At 41.0% G+C, this 23,623-nt stretch overlaps 1 protein-coding gene across 9 annotated transcripts in view; it reads left to right on the top strand.

The window, feature by feature from the left end:
• LOC136055762 (T cell receptor alpha chain MC.7.G5-like) overlaps window positions 1–23,623 on the top strand; it is a 178,767-nt gene that overhangs the window by 135,823 nt on the left and 19,321 nt on the right. For 2 of the 9 annotated variants that reach the window (XM_065747635.1, XM_065747641.1), the window contains one exon: window positions 14,176–14,235. The exons of 5 other annotated variants lie outside the window; for them this stretch is intronic. In XM_065747635.1, coding sequence (XP_065603707.1) covers window positions 14,176–14,235 — 60 coding nt within the window. Of the gene's footprint in view, window positions 1–14,175; window positions 14,236–18,880; window positions 18,957–19,130; window positions 19,198–23,623 lie in introns of all 9 variants that reach the window. 2 more of the 9 variants (XM_065747633.1, XM_065747640.1) reach the window with 2 other exon arrangements.

Here is a 23,623-nt window from a genome sequence, read left to right as displayed (position 1 = left end):
CAATGCTGATGACACACTGATGTTTATAGTTGCTGCTAAGCAGTGCTGTACAGAACCAAGGCCATTTGCAGTGAAGGACCCAAGGAGCAGAGGAGGAACAGATTTAGGACAGCTAATTTAGATTGTCCAAAGGGATATTCCATACCATATGACATCATGCGGAAGTAACCTTGAAGGGAGTGGGGAGTGGGAGTTCATCTGACTCTATTCCACTGCTCTGGTGGCTAGCTAGGCATCAGTCGAGGGGTAGTGAGCAATTGACCGTGCATCTCTTATTATATACATTCAAAGATACACATATTTGTCAGAATTATTATCCTTTTCTTGTAGTAAATAATCTTATCTCACTGTAACATGATGAATCTCAAAGATGATACTCAAAAAATAGTACTGATGGTGGCACATTTAAATAGGTCTAGATAGATTGTACACAAATAATACAAAAAGGAAGATAGCTCACCTTTAAGATGACAAAGGTTCACAGTAGACTCCACATAGGAGGGATCTCCAAGAAGAGATCCTTCCCTGGTGGTGGTCAGCCCTTAAATGGGGTTTGGGAGAGGTGGAGCCAGGCCCAAACCCTTCCAATCACACAGGTATATCACCTCCACCTGTGGCCCCATGGCTGACTTGGTGCTCACCTCAGGTGACCAATCAGTGGTTCAGGCCGTGATTCAGCAGTTCCCATACATCTCGCATGTTCTACTTTGATCTGGTGTTTTTTTTCTGATAATCTACCCCATCCCACTGGGAGTGGGGGAGAGTGAGCAAATGAACAACTGCATGGTGCTCAGCCATCTGCTGGGTTAAACCACTGCCATGGTTTTATGATTTTTGTTATTGGCATTCCACATCACATCTTGTAGTGCATTGGGAGTAAAAGAGTTAATGCTCCAGCTCCATGGACCATCCATAGTTCCAGGTATACCTGTCTCAGAATAGAAGAACTACGTACCCCAGAGGACTTTGTGATGTGTTGTATTTTTACGTTTTTCTGCTCAGAGGAAAAGATAAAAACTGTTTGGGTGTGTCACACTCCAATATAAAGGAGGGAGATGAGGTTCTTTATATGTATACCCAATGGAGAGATTAAGACACAATGGGGCAAATGTTAACCCAACCAGTTTATTACAATTACCAGTTGCTTAGGGATATGGGGAAGGGAAGGTGGGCAATAGAAAAGAGATGAAAATCAAGGAGACTTGGCAGAAAACAAGAGAGAGAGAGAGAGCATCACCACCGTGGATCCAGCAAGGTCTGTAGTCCGTTGATCTCAGGAACTTGTCTGGTCACCACGGGGGATGGGAGAAAGTCGGGAAGATTCACGGCAAGCAGGCACCATGCCGAAGGGGGTGGTAGGGGGGGGGGTGGTTCTTCCAAAGAGGTTTTTCCCTCAGGGAAGTCTCTTCTGCAAAGTCTTGGTTTAGTGGTGCCAAGAAAACCAACTCAGCAACTTGACACACCAATGAGTTATGTCAAGCAGCTATTCACCCCGTTACAGCGCTGGGTACATGGGAGATATCATGGTTTTATGATTTTTGGTACTGGTATTCCACATCATATCATCATGTAGTGCATTTGGAGTTAAAGAGTTAATGCTCCAGCTCCATGGATTATCAATAGTTCCAGGTATACCTGTCTCAGAAGAGAAGAAGAACTACATTCCCCAGAGGACTTTGTGATGCTTTGTGTTCTTACGTGTTTACGCTCAGAGCGAAAGATAAAAACTGTCACAGTCACGGGACACTCTCTTTCCTTTGGGATCGACTCAGCAGTGGGTGCTCGCTGCCGTCTTGCCTTCAGCGTTAGCATAAGGCCTTTGGTTTATCGGACACTCTCTCTTGCTCATTTTACTTGATTTATTAGCTTTAATTCCAATTATATTGTATTATATTGTGTTATTTTGCTTTCTGATATCGATTTAGTAAATTAGCTTTCCTCCTCAGATTGTTGCTGCTGTTTTGTTCCTAGGCCCATCTCCCTTTTCCCTTTTCCCTTTCCCCCTTCCCCTTTCCTGGGGCATGGGTCCATGGGTCCCCCGCAGCTATCGTCACGGAACCGGGCCGAACCTGCCTGTAAACCGTTGACAGAGATCACTCCACCAAAAATGCACACCAAAGAGAGAAACGAATACATATTTATAGGTATGGCATATGCATAGTCATCACATTCCAAACTCTGGTTAACGAGGGGATTAAACCTAATGGTCGATTTTGCTGTAAATTTTTCAAACCTTGAAGGGAGAGAGCTCCTCATTATTCCTGAAGAGAGACATCTGTTTGGTTATCTTGTTGGGACAACAGGATGTCCATCCTACTTTCTTAATGACGTTGATTAGTTTGATTTATGCCCACCCCCATTTCTAAGTTTTGTTCTCTGTTTGTGTAATACATGCAGCCCAACAAATAAATCAACAGGGAGTAGCACCTTTGGTGCCATGCACAAGTATTATCGTCCTTTGTAGTGGTCAGCTTCTCCAAGCTGTACCCCGAAAAAGACTACTTGCCCATATTTCTGCTTATCTTTACAACCATAAACAGAGACATTGAGGCGCCATGACAAACATCTAAATGATTTGCAATTGTCAATAAGAGTCTTATAACCAGAAAGACCTCGTGAAGCAAGCTTTGAGACAACAGAAGTAAAAACAGTTTCTGTCCTTCAAAGGGTGTCAAGAGACCTTTCCTTTGGGGATTGACCCAGCAGTGGATTTGGTGGCCTGGCACATCAGAACCACAAAAAAATATAAGGCACTGGTGGACACTGGTGCACAGTGTGTTCTAATGCCCTCAAGTCACCAAGAGACAAAATTAATCTATATTTCTGAGGTGACTGGGGGTTCCCAAGTGTTGACCATGTTGGAAACTGAAATAAGCCTCACTGGTAAAGACTGGCAGAAGCATCCTATAGTGACTGGACAGGGGGCTCCATGCATACTTGGTATAGATTATCTCAGAAGGGGGCACTTCAAGGATTCCAAGGGGAATGGGATTTTGGAATAGCTGCTGTGGACATGGACAACATTAAGCAGCTGCCTGTTTTGCCTGGCCTGTCAGAAGATCCATCTGTTGTGGGGTTGCTACAAGTGAAGGAGCAACAGGTACCAATTGCTACCATGGCGGTGCACAGACGGCAGTACCGCACCAACAGGGATTCCTTGCTCCCCATTCATAACTTGATTCATCAGCTAGAGAGCCAGGGAGTCATCAGCAAAACTCACTCACCTTTTAACAGCTCCATATGACCAGTGCGTAAAGCCAGTGGAGAATGAGGCAGGCAATAGATTACCGTGGCCTGAGTGAAGTCAAACCACCACTGAGTGCTGCTGTGCCAGATACACTACAACTCCAGTATGAACGGGAGTCAAAAGCAGCCAAGTGGTATGCCACCACTGACATTACTGATGAATTATTTTCAATTCCTTTGGCCACAGAATGTAGGCCGCAGTTTGTATTCACCTGGAGGGGCGTTCAGTACACCTGGAACCATTTGCCCCAGGGTGGAAGCACAGCCCAACCATTTGCCATGGGTTGATCCAAACTGCATTGGAACAGGGCAGTGCTCCCAAGCACTTACAATACATTGATTATATCACTGTGTGGGGCAATACAGCAGGAGATGTTTTTGAGAAAGGAGGGAGAATAATCCAGATCCTCCTGCAAGCTGGCGTTGGTATTAAGTGAAACAAAGTGAAAGGAACTGCACAGGAAATCCAGTTTCTAGGTATAAAGTGGCAAGATGGACGTTGTCACATCCCAACAGATGTGTTTAACAAAATCACAACTCACATGTTCTACTTTGGTCTGGTGGTTTTTTTATGATTGTCTACCCCATCCCACTGGGAATGGGGGAGTGAGCAAATGAACAACTGCATGGTGCTCAGCTACCTGCTGGGTTAATCCACTGTCATTTTATTGGTATTCTACATCATAACGTCTTGTAGTGCACTGGGAGTAAAAGAGTCAATGCTCCAGCTCCATGGATCATCTCATACCTGTCTCAGAACAGAAGAACTACGTACCTCAGACTTTGTGTTGCCTTGTAGTTTTACATTTTTCTGCTCAGAGGCAAAGATAAAAACTGTTTGTGTAACACGGTACAGTCTCTTTCCTTTGGGGATTGACCCAGCCGCGGGTGCTCTCTGCCATTTCATCCTCAGCGTTTAGCATAAGGCCTTCAGTTTATTGACACTCTTGCTCACTTTATTTATCTTAAGTTTATTTATTTATCTTAAGTTCCCATTAAATTATATTGTGTTAATTTGCATTCTCATATCTTATTTAGCAAATTAGCTTTTTTATTTAGTAAAAATTATTAGTCATTATTTAGTCATTGCCGCTGTTTTGTTTTTAGGCCCACCTCCCATTTCTTTTTTTTCCTTTCCCCCTTCCCTGAGCCATGGGTTGATGGATCCCCCACTGCAATTGTCATGGAACCAGGCCGAACCGGCCTGTAAAATGTTGACAACCACAACAGCATAGAATGGTTTACATTGGAGAGGACCTTAAAGACCACCTAGTTCCACCCCCTCTGCCATGGGCAGGGTTGTCAGTCACTTGATCAGGCTGCAAGGAACCCATCCAACCTGGCTTTGAAACCTCCAGGCTCATGTAAAGCTTTTCATATACCAGAACCCACAAGACATTCTCTGTGGTGCTGCTTGCAATCAGTTCTCCCAGTCTGTGCACTTATCTGGGATTTCTCTGATCGAACTGCAACAGTTTATGCTTGGCCTTCTTGAACCTTATTTGGTTCAGATGGACATGCTTTTCAGGCTTCTCCAGGTCCCTCTGGATGGCATCTCTTCTTTCTATTGTGTCGATTGCACCACTCAGCTTGGTGTCATCAGCAAACTTGCTGAGACTGCACTTGATCTCATCTCTATGTCACTGATAAAGATGTTGAAGAGTGTCTGTCCCAGGACAGACCCCTTGGGTTCACCATCACTTTGTCACTGAGACATAGAACCTTTGATCACAAGCCTTTGTCAGCCATCCTAACAGTTCCTTGTCCACTAATAGTCCAGCCTTCAAATCTATATTTCTCCGATTTAGAGACAAGGATGTGATGTGAGACCATGTCCAAGTCCTTGCAGAAGTCTGGATTGATGACATCAGTTGTACTTCCTTTTTCCAATGCTGCTGCCATTCCATCATAGAAGGCTACCAGACTGGTCAAGCATGGTCTGCTCTTGGTGAAGCATTCTGTCTGTCTCAGATCAACTCTTCATCTCACATGTGGCTCATGATACCTTCCAGGAGGATCTATTCCATGATCTTCCCAGGTACAGACATGGGGCTCACGATTCGTTTGGTCCTTGGGTCTTCCTTCCTCTCTTTCTTGGAAACGGCAGTGATGTTTCAATTTTTCCAGTTCCACCTGAGACCCATCACTTTTCAAATATGATGTGGCTTGGCAACCACAACAACCAGCTCCCTCAGTATTCCAGAATGCACGTTGTCTGTCCCCATAGACTTGTACAAGTTCAACCTCATGAGGTGGTCTCTGACTTGCTCTGCTCTTACAGTGGAAGGCATTTAGCTCCCCTGACCCCCACATAGAGGTTCAGGGTCATGAGAGACATCCTCTTGCAACTGAAGCAAGAAGGCCTCATCAGTAGGATTGCCTTATCAGGTGCCCTGCACCAGATGCCCTTTCTTGATCTGGTACCTAATTTTAACCCACAAGCTCTCAACCTGGTCATGGCTGTTTCTCTTATGATCTATTTCTTAGCATAGGGGGCCACTCCACTACTCCTCTTGTTCTGCCTATCCCTCCTAAAAAGCTTGTAACTCTCAAATACGGTATTCCATCCCGTCCTGCTCATTTCCCACACTGCAGGCTCTGTTGTAGAGGCCCTTCACCTGGGCTATTACCTTCTTGGAGGAGCCCAACACAATTCTCCTGAGGTTTTTTCCTGCTGTTTCCTAAATTGACAGTGTTCCTTAGCTCTTCTCATTCCTCTGTACATCCACTTCCCCCATCAAATCCAGTTTAAAGCTCTAGTGATAAGTGCAGCCAGTTTGCTGCCTCTTATATTCTTGTTCCTCCTGATTAGTTGTGCCCCAGCCAACATCAAAATGTCTGGTCTATTGAAGGTGTGTCCTGGACCATAGAACCCAAAGCCCTCAGCATGATACCATGCATGCAGCCATTGATTCAACTGATCTGTTCTCCTGCCCACATCCCAGAAACATGTGGAGTATGCAAATATTTTAAAGGGTTTTCAGGGCAAAAACCCAGTATTTCTTGGAGTTTTAACTAGATGAAAGTAATGAAAACGAATGAGAACTGGGCAAAGAAATCTCAAAATGTTTCTCCAGGATGTATCAGTTTCTACCAGTCTACCCTTTTCCATACAAACTTTGAAATTGGGATGCAGAGTTTATTTCACTTTCAATCATACAATTTTTACAGATGTTTTAGGTGTTTATGGAGAAGATAAACAAATTGCTGTCTTGTTGTTATTTTAAACAATAAAAAAATGCATGAAAAGATTGTATTACTTTTGTACAACTGAATCCTTATGTTGTTTTACACAGCATTATGAATATGATAGGAATAGCTCTGGCTCCTTCTGATAATAGACTCATCTGTGTGCTCTATTTCCCTGAAATACTAAAGTGGTCCTTATAAAATCCTTATAAAATCATATATAAAATCAAACTGAATTTCTTTCCTTGATCTCTCCTGCTACCTGCTGGTCGGCATGTTAATTTTTCTGCTCATTTATATTTGATGAATTCCAGTAAGTACGTTGAATGGGGAAAAAGCAGACAAACACAACCTAAAAGCAAAACCAAAATAAACAAACAAAACAAACAAACAAAAAAACAACCTACAAATAAAATAATTACAAAAGACAACAAAACAGAAACACAAAAAGCAAGATCAAACCAAACCAAAATGAAGAGAATGCTGCCTCTGCACATGCCACAGATTAAACTAATTTGATCTCACTTTGCATTCTTGAATTGCTAACAAGTTATATGATAAAAAAAGCTTTAAGAAGTTGACTGCCAGAATGTATATGTGAGAAGATGAATAATTCGACTGATATGCAAATATGCCTTATTTGTATGTGTAAGTTAAAGTCGTTGTACAGAAAAGTAAGTGACTTCTTAAGAATGAAATGATGTAGAACATGGCAAAGGCTTGCAGAACTGCTTTTGAAATCAACTTCTAGAGGGGCTTTGAATTGTAGATTAAAGAAAACTAACGTCAGCAGTTAGAACAGGTCTTTTGAGGATATGGATGTCTTGCTAAGCAAAAATGAAGTGTGAAACAGCAAGGAATGAAGTAGAAGCTTTCTGGCTTCAGTAAATGAAAGGACTGATGAGAAGATGGGTGAATATTAAGTGCCAAGCTGTCTGGTGCCCTGCAAGGAAGAAATTAGAAGACAAATTCTTGCACCTAGGAAGGCTACAGAGGAGATGCACTCAGAATCTGTGTTGGTATGGTGACACTCTTTGCTCCTTTGAATGTTGAGAGTATTTCTGCACAGGAGATTCTCACTCTGGAAGGACCCAAGCACATCAGTCCTACTTATGGACCTGGCTGTTTCTTGAAACAGGTCAGTTTCTTTGTTGTTTACAAGGAATTTCTCTTGACACAAAATGGTCAAAAATATAGTCTTTCTTTACTTTTACTGAGATTTAAAGGATTAAGTTTCTTCCTTGACAAAAGGGGTTTTCAATTTGGGTGGTCCTCTGTTCTTTGAGAAATACTGTGGCATCCTTTATTTCATTAGCTACACTGCAATCAATAATGACTAAGCAGAGGTGCAAGGCACCATCCAAAAGCTGTGCTCTTGCACAGAAGTAATTGGATACAACCAACCAAGGGGTAGGAGGATGTGAAGGTCTGTGGGGTATTCAGCTATAGGACTGTGCTATAATGATTTATTCTTTGTTGTCCACTGTGCGTGAAATGATGTAGAGGAATTCTTTAAAACTCATTATGTGCCAAAATGGTTAGACTTGGAGGAGGGTGGGATGACTTAAGCAGAAAGGTAGAATGGGACTGCTCTTGTTTCTACTTCTGATTCTATTTCTGTATTAGAATTGGATACTTAATTGGTTGACTTAATGTCAACCAATTTTATCTACTGCTTTTCATTCTTTAGGGAATTGGACAAGTTTTCCTTCCAACCCCTCAGGCAGTTTTTAGCTGAAAGCGTTTGACTTTAGTAAAGATTGCACATGCAAGGCAGATTAGAAAAAGCCATTTTATACATAAATAATTATTACATGGATGGCAACAGAGGTTTCCCAGCACAAATTTTGTAACTAAGTTGATAGTGATAACTTCCTCCCTCCCTCCCTCCCTCCCTCCCTCCCTCCCTCCCTCCCTCCCTCCCTCCCTCCCTCCCTCCCTTCCCTCCTTCCCTCCTCCTCCCTCCCTCCCTTCCTCCCTCCCTCCCTTCCTCCCTCCCTCCCTTCCTCCCTCCCTCCCTTCCTCCCTTCCTCCCTTCCTCCCTTCCTCCCTTCCGAATTCCTTCCTTCCCTCCTTCCCTCCTTCCTTCCTTCCTTCCTTCCCTCCTTCCTTCCCTCCTTCCTTCCCTCCTTCCTTCCTTCCCTCCTTCCTTCTTCCTAATTCCTTCCTTCCATTCCTCCCTCCACAAGTTGTGCAATGGCTAGCTTACAGAGAAAAATCGATTGGGACAAGATAAGAAGGGATTCTTAGAAAACAGTTTTGCACTGTGATGCTAGAAATGGAAAAGGAATTTACTGCTGGCAAAGAAACCATATTTCCTCTTTAATTCAGCTATAACAACACTGTGCTGCTGAGCTAACTACACAAGAAAAAGTCTGTTCAGCTGTTGGTTCTATTTTTTCTTTTTCTTTTGATTCACTGCATGTAATTAGGAGATTGCAGTGCTTGACAGGAGTGGAACTGATTGCCTAAGCCATTTTGGAACAAGTGCTCAGATATTACGCAGCTGATTTATACTTGTTCAAAATGTTTTTCTTCTCTGTGATACAGAAAAAAAAGTATTTTTAAAAATGTTTGCATTTATAATGACAAGTGTTTCAGCATAATTTTTCTCTTTTGAAGAAAATTTACAGATATTGAATTATCTTAGAGTTACTATGTGATTAATTTATTTAACCACTTATACCAATTTTTCTTCTCAGCAGATGAAGGTATTTCTCAAATTGCTTTAAATTTCAAGTTATCAATACCTTTATGTGTTAAGAAATCATGAATAAAACCTCTTAAATGTCAGGAGAGTATGGACATCCTGTTTTTGTAAAGGTCTGAGCTACAGTGCATGCAGCTGTTGAAAGGAATATATTTGTGCAGGCAGTACGTCTCACGGTGCTTTCAGGTAAGATGCTGTGTTTTAACTATCGAAAAATGAGGATGACATTTCCAAGGAACAAATATGGGAAGAATTCCCAGTAGCACAAATCATATTTCCACCAGATTTGTGAAGTTAAAGAAAGGTCGTGATAAAAATCCTGTTCGCAGTAGGTACTTCCTAAGCTGTTGTTGAATACAGTTATGAAGCATCTTCCCAGAGGGGATATTTAGAACCAGAAAGTTCAGTCAGATAAGAAGGGGAGAAAAACTTCTGCATACATAGGGATTTCAGTGTAATTGTGATTAAATTAGCCAGTGGTGGGTATTATTTTTCAAAGCCACCATCAGTTGAGATCATTTATATAAAACCATTTGTTTTCAGTCTGATTTGGTTCTGTAAACTCACGGCAACTTTCTGACTGTATAAAAACTCATCATAATTGCCAGGCCAGTCCCACCTTAGGAAGTTTTGAATGTTACTTTTTATTTAAAGAGAGAAGCAAGGCTTGGACAGGTTGTACTCTGGGGACGGATTAAGGCTTTAGATCTTTCCTTGGGCACTTCTTTTCTTCCCATCATCAACTTGAAAAAATTAGAAGTTCATGAGATTCAAAGAATAGTCAAATGTGTTAGCCTGCTGAGTCTTTTTCTCCTTTTTATTCATCTCTTTTCTCTTCTTCTATTTTCTTCTTTGTTTGTTTTCAAACTCCAATGAGTCTTTGCAAAACTTGCTATAGTAGCTAAAAACATTTGTGGCAGATAGCAACTTAATTTTTGTCAGGGAGTATATCTGACACTAGATCCCACTAGATATGTTTTGAATTTCAGATGTTAGAATGTTAGAATGTTTAGAATTTCAGATTTTTTTTCCTGTTCTTATTTTATTCCCCTTAAATATAGATTCAACCTTCTTAATTTGAGACAGAGCAGTTGATTTTGTCTGACGATGTCAGGAAGGCTTTTGGTGTTTGTGTCCCCTAAATACTTCATAGACAGACACATAGACAAAGCTATTGATGTATGGGATGGATGAGCAGACATCTGTGTAGGTTGAAAACTAGCTGAGCAATGTGGCCTGGAGTGTGGTGACCAGGGGTATGAAGTTCAGCTGGAGGCCAGCAACTAGTGCTGTACTCCTAGGTAGTATCTAAAATTTTTTTAAGGATGCTCAGTTTTCTGGTTACACAAAACAGGGGAAAAGGCAGATATACCAAGAGTTGTGGTGTCATTCAGAGGGACTACAACAGATAGAGAAGTGGGCTGATAGGAACATCACAAAGTTCAAGGAGACATGCATAGCCCTGTATCTGTGGAGGAACTTCTTCAGGCACAAGGACATGCTGGCGGCCACTCAGCTGGAGAGCAGCCTGGAAGAGGAAAACCTGGGGATCATGGTGGACACAAAGAGTAGGAGTCAATAATGTGCCCTTGCCACTAAAAGGTTGGCAGTTTTCTTGGCTGCATTAGGCAGTCTTACTAATATGTCAAGAGAGATGGTCCTTCCGCTCTACTCAGCACTGCTGAGGGCACACTTGGAATACTGAGTCCAGTTCTGGTCTCCGCAGGCAGACAGACACAGATATAGCAAAGGGAGTTCAACAGAGGACCAGATATTGGAAGCAATATTCAGAATGTGCCTTAAAGAAGAGGGCATCTCTTGCGCCAAAGCCATAACAAGTGAATCTCCTTGCTTAAGTTGTGAAAATTCAGTAACTTTGAAGTTTGTGTTTCTGTAAACTTGAACAACATAAAAGAAACTGATCATTTTATGATAACCACGTGACAGCAGTATAGGTCTGTCTGGAGCAGGCTAACATCCGTAAGTTTTTAAATGTAAGATATGAGTGGCATTTTGAGGTGGTTCATTGTAATGGCAAAGCTGTAAGTGACTATGTGATTAACTTCGAGACAGAAATACTTCTAAAGCTAAATCCAAGTGAATATTTTGGAAGAAGAAAGAAGCTCTACTGGAATAAGAAATTTCCTGAATATAATTAACTGTAAAGGTGGCATTTCAGTTTTCAGGCTAGGTTTTGTATATCTAGTCATGTATGAGCAAGAAGAGGGTAATACTGAATTCTGGGGTTGCAGCACCAGCTCCTGTTTCAAGGAAGCTCTATTTCTTCTACTGAAATGAAAACAGAGGCAGTAAAACTGGGTTGCTTTGTAGAGCCTCTATCTTTAATTTCAGCTACAAAGGAAGTTAATTGAAGTGTTTGCCCTGCTCTCCCACCCGCTATCACCTAAAACATTAGAATGAGAGAACGGAGGCAAATTCATGTCTGAGGTAGGAACAAATCCTTTCCTCATCATTTTGGTCAGGGGAATTAGGGGAATCTGAAAAAAAGGACCAAAGTGAAGAAATATCATTGTTTCATTGTTGAGTTTAGCCTGCACTGAATAAGGAGTTTCACTGTGAATTATCTCAGTGTAGCTGGTTGGTATATGATGCGATATGCTCTAATTGAGGTGGATGAAGAAGATACTATAGGAAAACTTCCCCTGTCCTGCTTTTGTTTACCCACCTTCACGGCTGCCGTGAACAAACACTGTAGAAGATTGAGTAATTATTGTAGAATGATACAACTACTTTATGTTCTGTGGTGGATACAAGTTGGGCTGGTGAGGGAATCCCACACCAGATGACATGGAGGAAAGGCAGCAAAGTAGCGAATTGTCATGACAGGATGTTTGAGAAGAAACCCTCAGGAGTTGTATGTATACACAAAAAGCCAAAAAACTCTCCTCTCTGTTAACAGCTACTATCAGAATATCTGATAAAGCTCTTTGTCACAGAATAACTTCATAAATGCTTATGAAATGCTCAGGTTTGGCAAGAGGATAAAGCTGTCTGTTCATCCAAGTGAATTCAAAAAACAAATATCTCAAAAGCAGATCTTGCTAACGCTGAGAGAAGCTTTGGTATTTGTGAATCTAACGATAACTTAATGAAGAAATCTTGATGAAGAGTGAGTGTTATTGTTTGTCTTGAGATTACAGGTTTAGTCTCTTTAATGCTAAATATCTAAGGTCAAGTCTTCTAACCGTAGGTGATTTTTTACATCTATTTCCATCAATTGAATTAGCATGATTTCTTTTTCTTTATTTGCTTTTTTCTTAAAGAGAGATTTTATTTGTTTGTATTTATAAGATGAGAACTGGGCTTCAGTAATGCCTGTGTATTTCTACTAACTGCAGAGAGGCAGTCGGACATTGGTACTGAATTTAGATAACTCAGATGTGCAGGATTTACACCCCGTATGTCATAAGGCATTTAATTTCCTTGAACACATAGTCTAGATTCTCAGTTTCTTTATACCATGTGAAGGCTAGGAGGGGCAGGAAAAACAAAACAATGTGAAAAACCCACTTGCAAACAAAGATTTTTACTAGTTTCACAATTAAGTGGAAATAGAATTGGAGAAGTACTGTTCTGGGTCGAAAACTTTCTGTGGACAGGATCTTGTAAACTTCTGTGGGTGTGACTTTCAAAAATCTGGCAAAACTCAGGATTCATCTCATCTCCAGCAGCTCAGTGCTATATGGTATGGAATATCTCTTTGGCTAGTTTGGGTCCTGGATGTGTCCCCTCCCAGCTCCTTGTGCATCCCTGGCCTCCCTACAGGCAGGGCAGTCTGAGGAAGCTGAAAAGATCTTGACTTAGGGTCAACACTACCCAGAAAAAACTATAATGCTGGGTTGTTGTAAGTACTGTTTTTATCAGAAATCCCAAACTTAGTAACATGCAGGCTACTATGAAGAGAATTAATACTTCATTCACCTCAGGGAAAGCAAATAAACTGATGGTAAATCAGGTGATTTTTCCTAGTGAAGAAATGCATTGTTAATGTTTAGAAGTAGATGTATAGGTAAGATGGAATTATAATTGCTCCTTGGTGAAATAGCATACTTCCCATCTTAAAGTGGAAAGAAAAGAAAGGCAGATATCTATAGGCATTTTAAGAAGAAACATGTAATTACTGCGATTTATATCTAAAGAATTTATATATAGCTTGTAGGGGAGTCATCTCCTTTGCCAAGCCACAAGACACATTCGGTAATAAACTACAGATATTCTCAACTGCATTTAATTAAGTTTTCTGCTAGGTAAGAATGAGTTATAAAGACGTACATATTTCTCTGCATGTTTTTTGTAAAGCTCTTGTTGGCTGTGTGAATACAGGAACCTTGAGGACTGTAACCTTTGGCCAAGGAACAAGTCTTTTCATAATACCAAGTAAGTGAAGAGGGAAAGAATTTCATACATAAGTATTTGCAAACTAGCTTTAGTTTCCAAACTTCAGCCTGCTATATCAAAGCAACTTTACTCATTTCACTACAATTTTTTGTTTATTTGTTCTTAAGCATTAAATTTGTTTGGAAATCTTGTGACTGTTCTGCAGAATATCTTTAAGGTTGAAAAACTTCTCAGTATTGCTTCTTTTTATTCCAATTTCCCAAATGTATTGTCTTAGAAGGATGATGGGTAAGGAATAATTAAGACATTTTTTTTTCGTCTTTAATATTAGTACACCACCATACCAATGTTTGTATGGAAACATTTGATGCTAACTGAAGTCCTCATTTTATACCCATATTTGATTTAAAATATCTCAATTGGAAGAAACTTGGCCTCAAGCATGTACTGACATTGATAGTAAAGTATTATGCTGTTTGTGATAAGATTTGGTTCAGTGTATTTTTAACTTACTAAAACTAAATTTCAGAGCATACAGTGATCAGCACAGAATGTCATATTGCTTCTAAGGATTTTGGAATGAAAACATATAACTCTGTAATTCAGCAGTGATTCAGAATCTTTGAAACTCTTACAGTAAGGTTTTATGTAAAGCGCCTTATCACAGTGAGCTACTGGTAGCTATGGAAAGATAACTTTTGGTGGAGGAACTCACTTGTTTGTGCTTCCAAGTAAGTAAAAAGTGTGATCTCAAATCATATAGTTTCAGCATATTTCCAGTTCCAGACAGAGTCCACATGACTTCAGTGGAGCTGGGTATGCAGAAACGTTCTTGTGTCTTGGCATAGTTGTCTCCTTCCAATGCACCTGCATGCCTCTCTGATGAATTCAGATCCATCCTGAAAGTGTGTAGTAATATAATAATAGGCTAGCTTCAGCTTTCTCTTAAATTCTCTTCTCCCCTTAACATTGCAGTGAGGAGACTGTATTAGAGCCCTTCAGTGACAGGCTTTTATTTACAAGCTATATATTGGATAAATTTAAGGCACTTTTTCAGGGACTGTAAAACAATTTCTACTAGTTTTCCATGTATTTTGATACTTCAGTTCTTGTTCACAGTTGTTTAATTGCCCATGTAATATTTAGAAGTGAAAAGCAAACTTAACTGACTGTCCTTTCAGCCTCAGACACTTAAACTACTTAAAAACTTGTTCAGTGAAGATGACTGACTTTATTGTCTATTGAATGATTGTGACAACATGATCATTTATGTTTCTGTTGAGAAGCAGAGAAATAATAGGCAAGTACACCTGAAATATGTAAAGTAAATTGAACTGTATGCTCACTTACCAGAAAGGATCTGGAACAGTCATTCATGAAGAGGACAGAAAATTCCTATTTGTGGCTTTAATTCAAAGAAAGTATTGGAGAGGCAATGGAAGAAAAACAATCCAGATGACATTTAAAATGTTATATTCTTTTATTTTTCCATATGTAGCTATATATTCTTTCTATTTTGTCTTTGAAAGTCACAACTTTTGCTTTGCAGTCAGGTCCTGGTGTGACTAGGAGGTTTTTAGCAAAGAAGTTCTTAAGTTCAGACTTCAGAGCTGACTTTTTAGAAGATGTTTGGGCAATGAAACTGCAGGAGGAAGAGAACAGGTAATTGGGCAAAGCACACAAAAATAGTGATACCAGAAGCACGGTCTAATTAACAGCACTCTTTGATTGTTTTTACCTGCTTCCTGTAATAGATTTCCTGTTGCTGTGAAGATAAAGTGCAGGGGAAAGCTAAATGTAAATCATTACATACTCAGTGTTACCATGGTGCTCATTCTAGTGAGTGCATGTTTTCCGAGAAGAAACAAGAATTCCTAATGTATTGTTCTGCAGAAGGGTCAAAAGGATAGGATGCCAGGATTCAGTAGGCTAAGGTGATCAGATTTAATGAAGGGTATTAAAACGGTGTTTGAAGGGACAGTTCACTTGCTCTGAATTACAGCAAAAAATGTCTAACATTTTCCAAAGTTTTTCTGGAGAGGTACCTAGCTCAAGTTACTGGTTCATAATGCTAACATGTAGGGTGCCATTTTGTTTCTATAATAAGAGTTTCAAGACCTGAAGGAATCTTACACTCTGTCTACTTTCCTTTGTTATGCAGGGATCAGGCTAAACAGTTGTAATTAATCCTGACTCCTGATTTGTGACCAATATGGCATCCCTGGTAGATTTTGCCTTGTATTAGTAGTTGAGGAATCATGCTTCTGCTGAAATCAGTGGCAATCAGTGTGTGTCTGTCTATGCTGGGGAGAGGGATATTGATAATGAAAAGTGAAACGTAAAAAAGTGATGGAAAAAATCAAAGGCTTTCTTAGTAAGTGAGCACCAACATATTTTGTATGTGATTTCACTTAGAAGCTTGACTTGATTCAGTTCCCATTTTAAATGCAGTGAGTAGTTTATGTCTTGAGGTGATGGGAAAAGGAGGAATATGTGTTGCATTCATAAAGTCTTCATTACTGCATCTCTGAAAACTATACAGTAGAAGTCATTCTCTTAGGTAAACATGAGACTGCAGAATTAATGCATGTGAACAGCTGAGACACGCATATCCTTCATGCTAACTCATTAAAAACATGATTAATTAGTGTACTGGAAAGGCAAGTTCTCTTATTTCTTTTCCGTTTATGTTTTAATCCACATCTAAAATCTGAACTCTAAATTAGGAATTAAGAATGAAGACTTGTAGTTAGGAGTGCGATAAAATTTCTTGTCCAGAAATTCTTGTCCAGACAAATATTTTTCATGAGAATTCTTTTTGGGGTTGAATAAGTCTGGGATGGGGATCATCTTGGTCCATTCCTGTCCAGAACTTATTATAGATAAGGTGTTTCCCTGCTTAATGAACAGTAAAGGTATTTTCAAAGGAGCTAAATGATGTGTGACTGCAGGAGAGGGCTACAATGAGTTAAAGTTTTACGAAGGAACAAGGCTCAGTGTTAAACCAAGTAAGTGGATGATCTGAACAAAATATTTTGAGAAGTGTTGGCAAACTTGATGCTTGGAAATGGTACTACATAATGATCCTGGAAAGGGGATCTTCTTCCACATCAGCTACTTTTAGGGCTGGAATGAATGTGTGCTGGAACCTTTAGTTCAAGGGGCTAGCAAGAGGAGTGATGGAGTTTATACTTAGTACTCTGAAAGTGCTAAGAAACATGTGGATATAGGATTTAGTGGTGAATTTAGTACTGTTAGGCTGATGGTTGGACTTGATCTTTTCCGACCCAACTGATTCTACAATTCAATTTTGATGACTCCAGACATGAGATTTTTTTTTGTAAAGGAGATTTTGACTGTGTATATTCAGGAAATGCAGACAGACTCAGCTTTGGAAGAGGAACTAGACTGCTGGTAAAGCACAGTAAGTATATTTTCACAAGTACAATCAATTAAAAACATAGTACTTAGTTTGCTGTTTTTGTTGGTTTGTTTGTTTGCATTAGATTCCCCTTAAAATACAGAGGGAAGGGCTTTTTTAAATGAAAAGGAAGAGGGCATGGGGAAGAAGAGCACATTCGAAATAACTCACTTGTAACTTCTCTGTCCTGTTGATGTGACTGGAACAAATCAGAATTACTACTGTTCTGCTAAAATACATAAATTACCTCTGTGTCATGGAAACATCATGTTGGTAAGAATTAACCGTACAGGAAAATGCATTTGAGATGAGGGTTCGTAAGTAACCCTCATCTCAAATGTTAGTTAGGTGAATGTTAGTTATGTTAGTTAGAATGTTAGTTAACTCAAATGTTAGTTAGGTGAAACTAGCTTCTGGGTCTTTGGTCTATTTTGGAGCCTTCACCTGACTTAACTGCCCACTGAATAAACAAGAAAAAAATAGGATTTGATTTTTTTTTCTATGGTAGTTTCCTTCTGTTTAGTTTCTCATGGCTTCTTAATGACTCTTCTGTTGGCCTAGTTTCTGTGATTGACTGAGAGTGAAGGAATTTATACAGATTTCCCAGTGAGAGAAGTGTTAGAACTGCTATGTTGTTCAAAATCTCTGCTGGCAATTCTACTCCATTCAAGCTTTATCTAACAGTGTGTTCAGACTTTTAAAAGCTGAGATTTGCCTCCTTGGCAAATTTTACGTATAGGAGTTTCATGAGGGGATTTTGTTAGTGAATGTATCACTGTGTTTTCAACATCCAACTGGAAAGTTACCTTTGGAAGTGGAACACAGCTGTTAAACTTGGTAGATGGAAACCCAGCCTGAGTAAGTAGAGATGGGGAAGTCAAATTCTCCGTTCTATGAAATAGCTATCAAAATTCCACTGTTCTCTCATTTTGTGGATGATCAAAAATTGAGCTTGACCTTCCATCATGAACAAAACCTTTTAGAAAACTGAATAGCTGTTTAGAGGTAATGGGTAAGTCTTATAAGTTTTCAGTTTTTCTGTCTTACTGACAGCTAAATGTTTTGTTTCATATGCCAATATTCAAAACGAGTTTAATAAGGTTATAGAGCAATAATTAGAATATATTTCTGGGAAGCCTCTACTAATGTCTATTGTCAACTGGAGGATAGAGATCAACCATACCAAAAGTCAGTCTGCATGCTGGATGTTTCTTTTTCTATAAAAATAACTCAGTTACAGGGCTGGAATTTTTTTTGTTTGTTTTTGTTTTGTTTTGTGGAGAAAGGAGCCCCATCTTATACACTGCTTCCTTATTTATTACACACTTTTAAATATATGAGCAATACGTACCTATGATTTTGAGAAAAGATATAATAAAATAGACTCACAGTGATTCCATTCTATCCGTACTCCAGTCATTAGAACAGATAAATGAAGTTCCAAAAACAATACTTGTAGGGAAAAAGCTTTTCAGCCATGGCAATCACAAGCCGTGATATTTGGGCTGTGCCAGAATACTCTCACTCTCAGAAGTCCTGAGTGCTTGGCCTTTGCACCCTTTTGTAGAAAAGCTGGAATTTTTGTTTGCACACAGTACTCTTCCTTCCCATAGATGAGACTCCCCAAGAAATACTGGTGAGAGTGCTAAACTCGTGTTAAATTCCAGTACTCATAGCAGCAGCAAGCTTTGAAATTGCTTGTGATTTGTGCTGCTGTCAGTTGTTAGAAACATGGACGCTGTGAGCAGCAGGTCCAAGGGAAATGTAACAATGATCCAGGTCTGAGAGTGGAACACCCGTGGTCTGTCCTGAGCTGAGCTCAGCTGCATTATTCTTCATTCCCAACTTAACTACTCTTTGTCAGTTCATGCATCAGCACCTGTTTTGTCAGGAATCTGCACCATAGAATGGGGAGCGGCCTCTGAAGCATCTGTGTGGGATTTTTGTAAGGAAAGGAAGTGCTGTGTGATTATAACTACGACTCTGGCAAGCTGACATTTGGCTCAGGGAGCAGACTTTCAGTACAGCCATGTAAGTGCATGTCTTCTGAAGGTCTTCCATAGGTAATTTTTCAAACTGTAGCAGTTTCATGTTTCACCTGTTAATTTCACATTTGGCTGGTTTTAATGGGAAGATGTTCTCCTCGAGTTGCTTTGTGGAGTCAGTGGCATGAGAACCAATGGTTGTTTTTGCCATGGTGTGAAGGACTGTGTGAATGCAGGAAACTACAAAGTGGTGTTGGGCACAGGGACGCACCTCATTGTGAAGTCCAGTGAGTACAAGTTCTGTTCTGCTTTTTTGTTCTGCTGTAGAGCTCATCATTTTCCAAGTCCCCCAGCGTTCCCTTTACCTTGTCAGAGCAGGAATGTTTTTGCCTCTGGCAGCCCCCTGAATGCCCACGGCCTTCCTAGAGCTGAGCTCAGCTGGGCTTCTCTTTCCCATCTTAAACTACTCTTCCTCAACTCGTGGATCAGCACCTGGTTTGTCAGTAGAGTGCACCGTAGAATGGGGTCAGGTGCTGCCTCAAAGGGGCTTGGGTGAGCTTTTTATTAGGGAAGGAGATGTGTGATTCTAACTATGACACCAAGCTGACCTTTGGCTCAGGGGCCAGGCTTTCTGTCCTTCCACATAAGTGTGCAGCTTCCATAGTTACCTTTTCCAGTAGATGTAAATTTGTGTTCTGATTTTGATTATAGACTTACAGAGCTGAAATCAATTCTGCACCATTGCAGGTTCTGAGAATGCCTTCCTTGCAGCATTTATGTAGTTCTGGGTGGTGGGAGCAGAGTGGAATTAGAGGTCTGCAGGTTTTCAGGAGAGGCTCAGACAAGTATTGATGGGAAAGGCCTTGGCCAGCCACACTGAGAGTTTCCTTGTTATGTGAAAAGGAGAGCATTTGTGTAAGGGCTTGTGTTACTGTGAGTGATAGCTCAAGAAGGCTGACCTTTGGAGCTGGCTCAAAGCTTTCTGTAACGCCTTGTGAGTACAGTTGCTGGTATTTTCAAGCCAGAATTACCCAAGAGAATAATGTTAATGTATTGGTTTAGAACAGGCTTCTAAGGAGCATGCACAGTCCTTTGTCTTCTGTTTGGTTATGGCAAGAGTTGCAACTTGTGTGGGAAGGAGGGGAGACAGAGTAGAGTTTTACAACTGGTCAGGGGAGAAGACTGCTTACAAAGGATAGTCAGTGCTGTGGACTGAGGGAAGAACATTCTTCTCCACAGGAATGTCCGAGTCAGAACTTGCCACTCCTGAATGAGCGCAAGGGCAAATATCTTCTGGATAAGAGTCAGTGGACAAAAATAAAATAAAATAAAATAAAAACCCAGAAAAAGAAAAAAACGTCCGAATGAGAAAGGATAGGAAATTTGCTTTTCCTCTCTTGTGTTAACTAGCTGTACTACCATGGAAACTGGTCCCCGCTGGGATGGAGTCTGTGTGTATGTGCTCATGTGTGCATGTTGGGCACGCTGCAGTCACTTGTTAAGAAAGGCAGGCACTGTGAGCAGCAGGTCCAGGAGAAATGGTCTGATTGTAACTCTGATTCAGGTCTGAGACTGAAATGTCTGTGGCCTGTCCTGAGCTGAGTTCACCTGCATTCTTCTTTCTAACTTGAACTATTCTTCCACAACTCATCGGTCCATGAGTGTTATATCTGGAGAGTGCACTATAGAATGGAGAAAGCTGCTGCTTCTCAAATGCCAGCGTGGGCTTTTTGTTAGGGAAGGAAATGCTGTGTGATTATAACTATGGCACCAGCAAGCTGACCTTTGGCTCAAGAACCAGACTTTCTGTTCAACCACGTGAGTGTTCAGCTTCCAAACATCTGCCATATGTGCTTTTGAAGTCAATGTACTGTAGTGTTCCTCCTTTTGATTCCACCCATGCAGAGCTGAAAACCTTCTGTGCTATTGCAGGTTCTGGAAATGCCTTCCTTGCAGTAGTTAAGTAGGTGCTGTGAGGAGTGCTGAGCTGGAGGTCTGAGCGCATTTGGGCAATGGTCATTAGTGCTTTCAATCTATGCTGTTTCACACTGGCATTCTCACATCTTGTCAGGGATTTGCCTTTGTGATGGCAGCATTGAGGACAGCTTGGATGGGAGGTGATGAGAGGAGGTGAAGAAAGCTTGGTGATGCCCCTCAGTTACAGCTCCAGCCTCATCCCATACAACCAACCTGGTAACTTCCACTCTTGCTTTGGGATGAGAAGGGCCCGCCTCAGCCTTCTGCTTCCCCTCCATGACTTGGCATGGTCAGACTAAGCCTTGAAGACCAGTATTGGTTCTCAAGTGTCTGGATGGGCTTTTTGTTAAGGAAAGCAATGCTGTGTGAATACAGGATCTGGCTATGCTGACCTTAAATTTGGCTCAGGGTCCAGACTCTCTGTCCGACCCAGTAAGTACAGAGTTTCCACAGGTGCTTTTTCCAATAGATGCAATGTTGTGCTCTTTGGATTTCAGACTTGCAGAGCTGAAATCCCTTCTCTACCATTGCAGGTTCCAAGAATGGTCTCACTGCTGCAGTTAATATGGTTCTGGGTGGTGGCAGCAGTTCTTAACCGCGGGTCTAAGCTTTTGGAATTGGTCAGCAGAGTGCTTATTGGGAAGGGTCTTGGCCAGCCACACTAAGGGCTACCTTGTTATGGGGAGAGGAGAGTGTGTAAGGGCTTGGATTGTTGTGAGTGTTGGCTCAAGAATGTTCATCTTTGGGGATGGAAAAAGCTTTGTGTAAAGCTCTGTGAGTACTGTTGTCAGTATTTTGTAGCCTTGCATGATAATGCAGAAATACCCAAGACAATAATGTTAGCATTTTCTTTAAGAAAGGCTTCTAATGAGCATGCAGAATCCTTTATCATCTGTCAGGCTACGGCAAAAGAGTTGCAGGATGGTGTGGTAATAAGAGGAGACAGAAAAACTTCCACATCTGGTCAGGGGAGAAGGCTATCTACAATGGATGGTCAGCACTGCGGATTGAGAAAAGAATATTCTTCTCCACAGGAATGTCCCAGGCAGAACTTGTCACTCCTGAATGAGCACAAGGGCAAATATCTTCTGGATAAGGGCAGTGCAGGTGACAGAGTCTCTATTTTTTGGGAATGGCACATGTGAAAGGATCTTGTAGATCTGAAAGAATTGATCACCTTTGTCCTTCACCATTTTGTTCTGGAGAAGAGGAGGCTCAGGGGAGACCATATGGCTCTCTATAACTACCTGAAGGGAGGTTGTAGTAGCCGGGGGGTCCATCTCAAGGGAATTACTTCAAGTTGTGCCAGGGGAAATTCAGACTGGATGCTAGGAAATACTTCTTTGAAATAGTGGTCAGGAGCTGGAATGGGCTGCCCAGGGTGGGGATGGAATCAGTGACACTGGAGGTATTCAAGGAACATTTAAACATTGTGTTGAGGAACACCGTTTAGAGAGACCTATTTGTAATAGGTGGACTTTTGGACTGGATGGTCTTGTAGGTCTTCTCCAACCTTGGTGATTCCATGATTCCATGCTTTATCATGACTTACAAACGTGTGCATCTTCTGAGGGTGACAGTGTTTCTTTTCTATGAGATGAGGGGTTTCTGTAAAGCAGGCTGTGATTGTGGCAGTTTGGAGGGTCAGGTTTAGGCAAGCTCACCTTTGGGCATGGAAGCAGGCTTTCTGTGAAACCCAGTAAGTACCTCTTAGGTCCTTGCACCGGTTAAACTGAATTGCTGAGGTGGGGCAGGGAGTCGTTAAGGTGAAGTTTGAACTGTCCCAAAGGAATATTTATGTCTTCCCAGAAGGTCCCTGTGAAGCCACTATCACTGGCATTCCTGAGGTTACACTGTCTGTTCAGATCTCCTAGCTGCTGCTTGTGCTTGTTGTGGTTCAGCTGTAAAGCCTCAGCAGTGCTGGCTGAACTATGGACAGAGGAGCATGAGAGTGACCTCTGGGCAAAATGTAGACCTCAGAGCTCCCCACTGCTGCTTGTGCTTGTTGTTTTTCTGCAGTAAAGCCTCATCTTCCTCAAGATGTCAATCAGTGCCTGTATTATCAGGAGTGTCCACCACAGAATGGGGACAACGGCTGCTTCCCAGGTGCTTGGGGGTGCTTTTAGTTAGCTAAGGAAATGCTGTGTGATTCTAACTAGAACACCAAGCCGAACTTTGGCTCTGGGACCAGACTCCATCCAACCACATGAGTGTACAGCATTTTCCATAGGTCTTCTATAGGTGCTCCTTGTGTTAGATGTAGATCCACCTTTTGATCTCAAAGTTGCAGAGCTAAAATTTCTTATTTGCCTTTAAAGGCTCTGTCATTGTCTTCATTGTAGAAGTTAAGGGTGTGTTATGAGGAGAGCTGAACTTGAGGTTTGTATACTTTTGGGAAAGAGTCACTTGTGTTTTTGGACAGTCCTCTGCTGTCACACTGGTGTTCTAACATCTTTTCAGGGATTTGCCATTGTGATGCATATGTACATATGGTATGTATGCATATGTACATGTACATATGCATACATATGTATATGTACAACATTGTATATGTACAGTATGCATATGTACAATATGTACAATATATATGTACAATATGCATATGTACAGCATAGAGGAGAGCTTGGATGGACTTGAGTTCAGGAGATGGAGGAGAATATTTTGAAGTGCCCCTCAGCTTCAGCACAGCCTCATCACATAGAAACAGCCAACTTCCAGTCATGCATTGGGATGAGA

Source organism: Cyrtonyx montezumae, unplaced genomic scaffold (genome assembly GCF_038088225.1).
Source record: "Cyrtonyx montezumae isolate F1298 unplaced genomic scaffold, pur_monq_1.0 scaffold_48, whole genome shotgun sequence".
Taxonomy (NCBI): domain Eukaryota; kingdom Metazoa; phylum Chordata; class Aves; order Galliformes; family Odontophoridae; genus Cyrtonyx; species Cyrtonyx montezumae.
The sequence above is the reverse complement of the archived record's forward strand: the minus strand, read 5'-3'. Positions and strand labels throughout refer to the sequence as shown.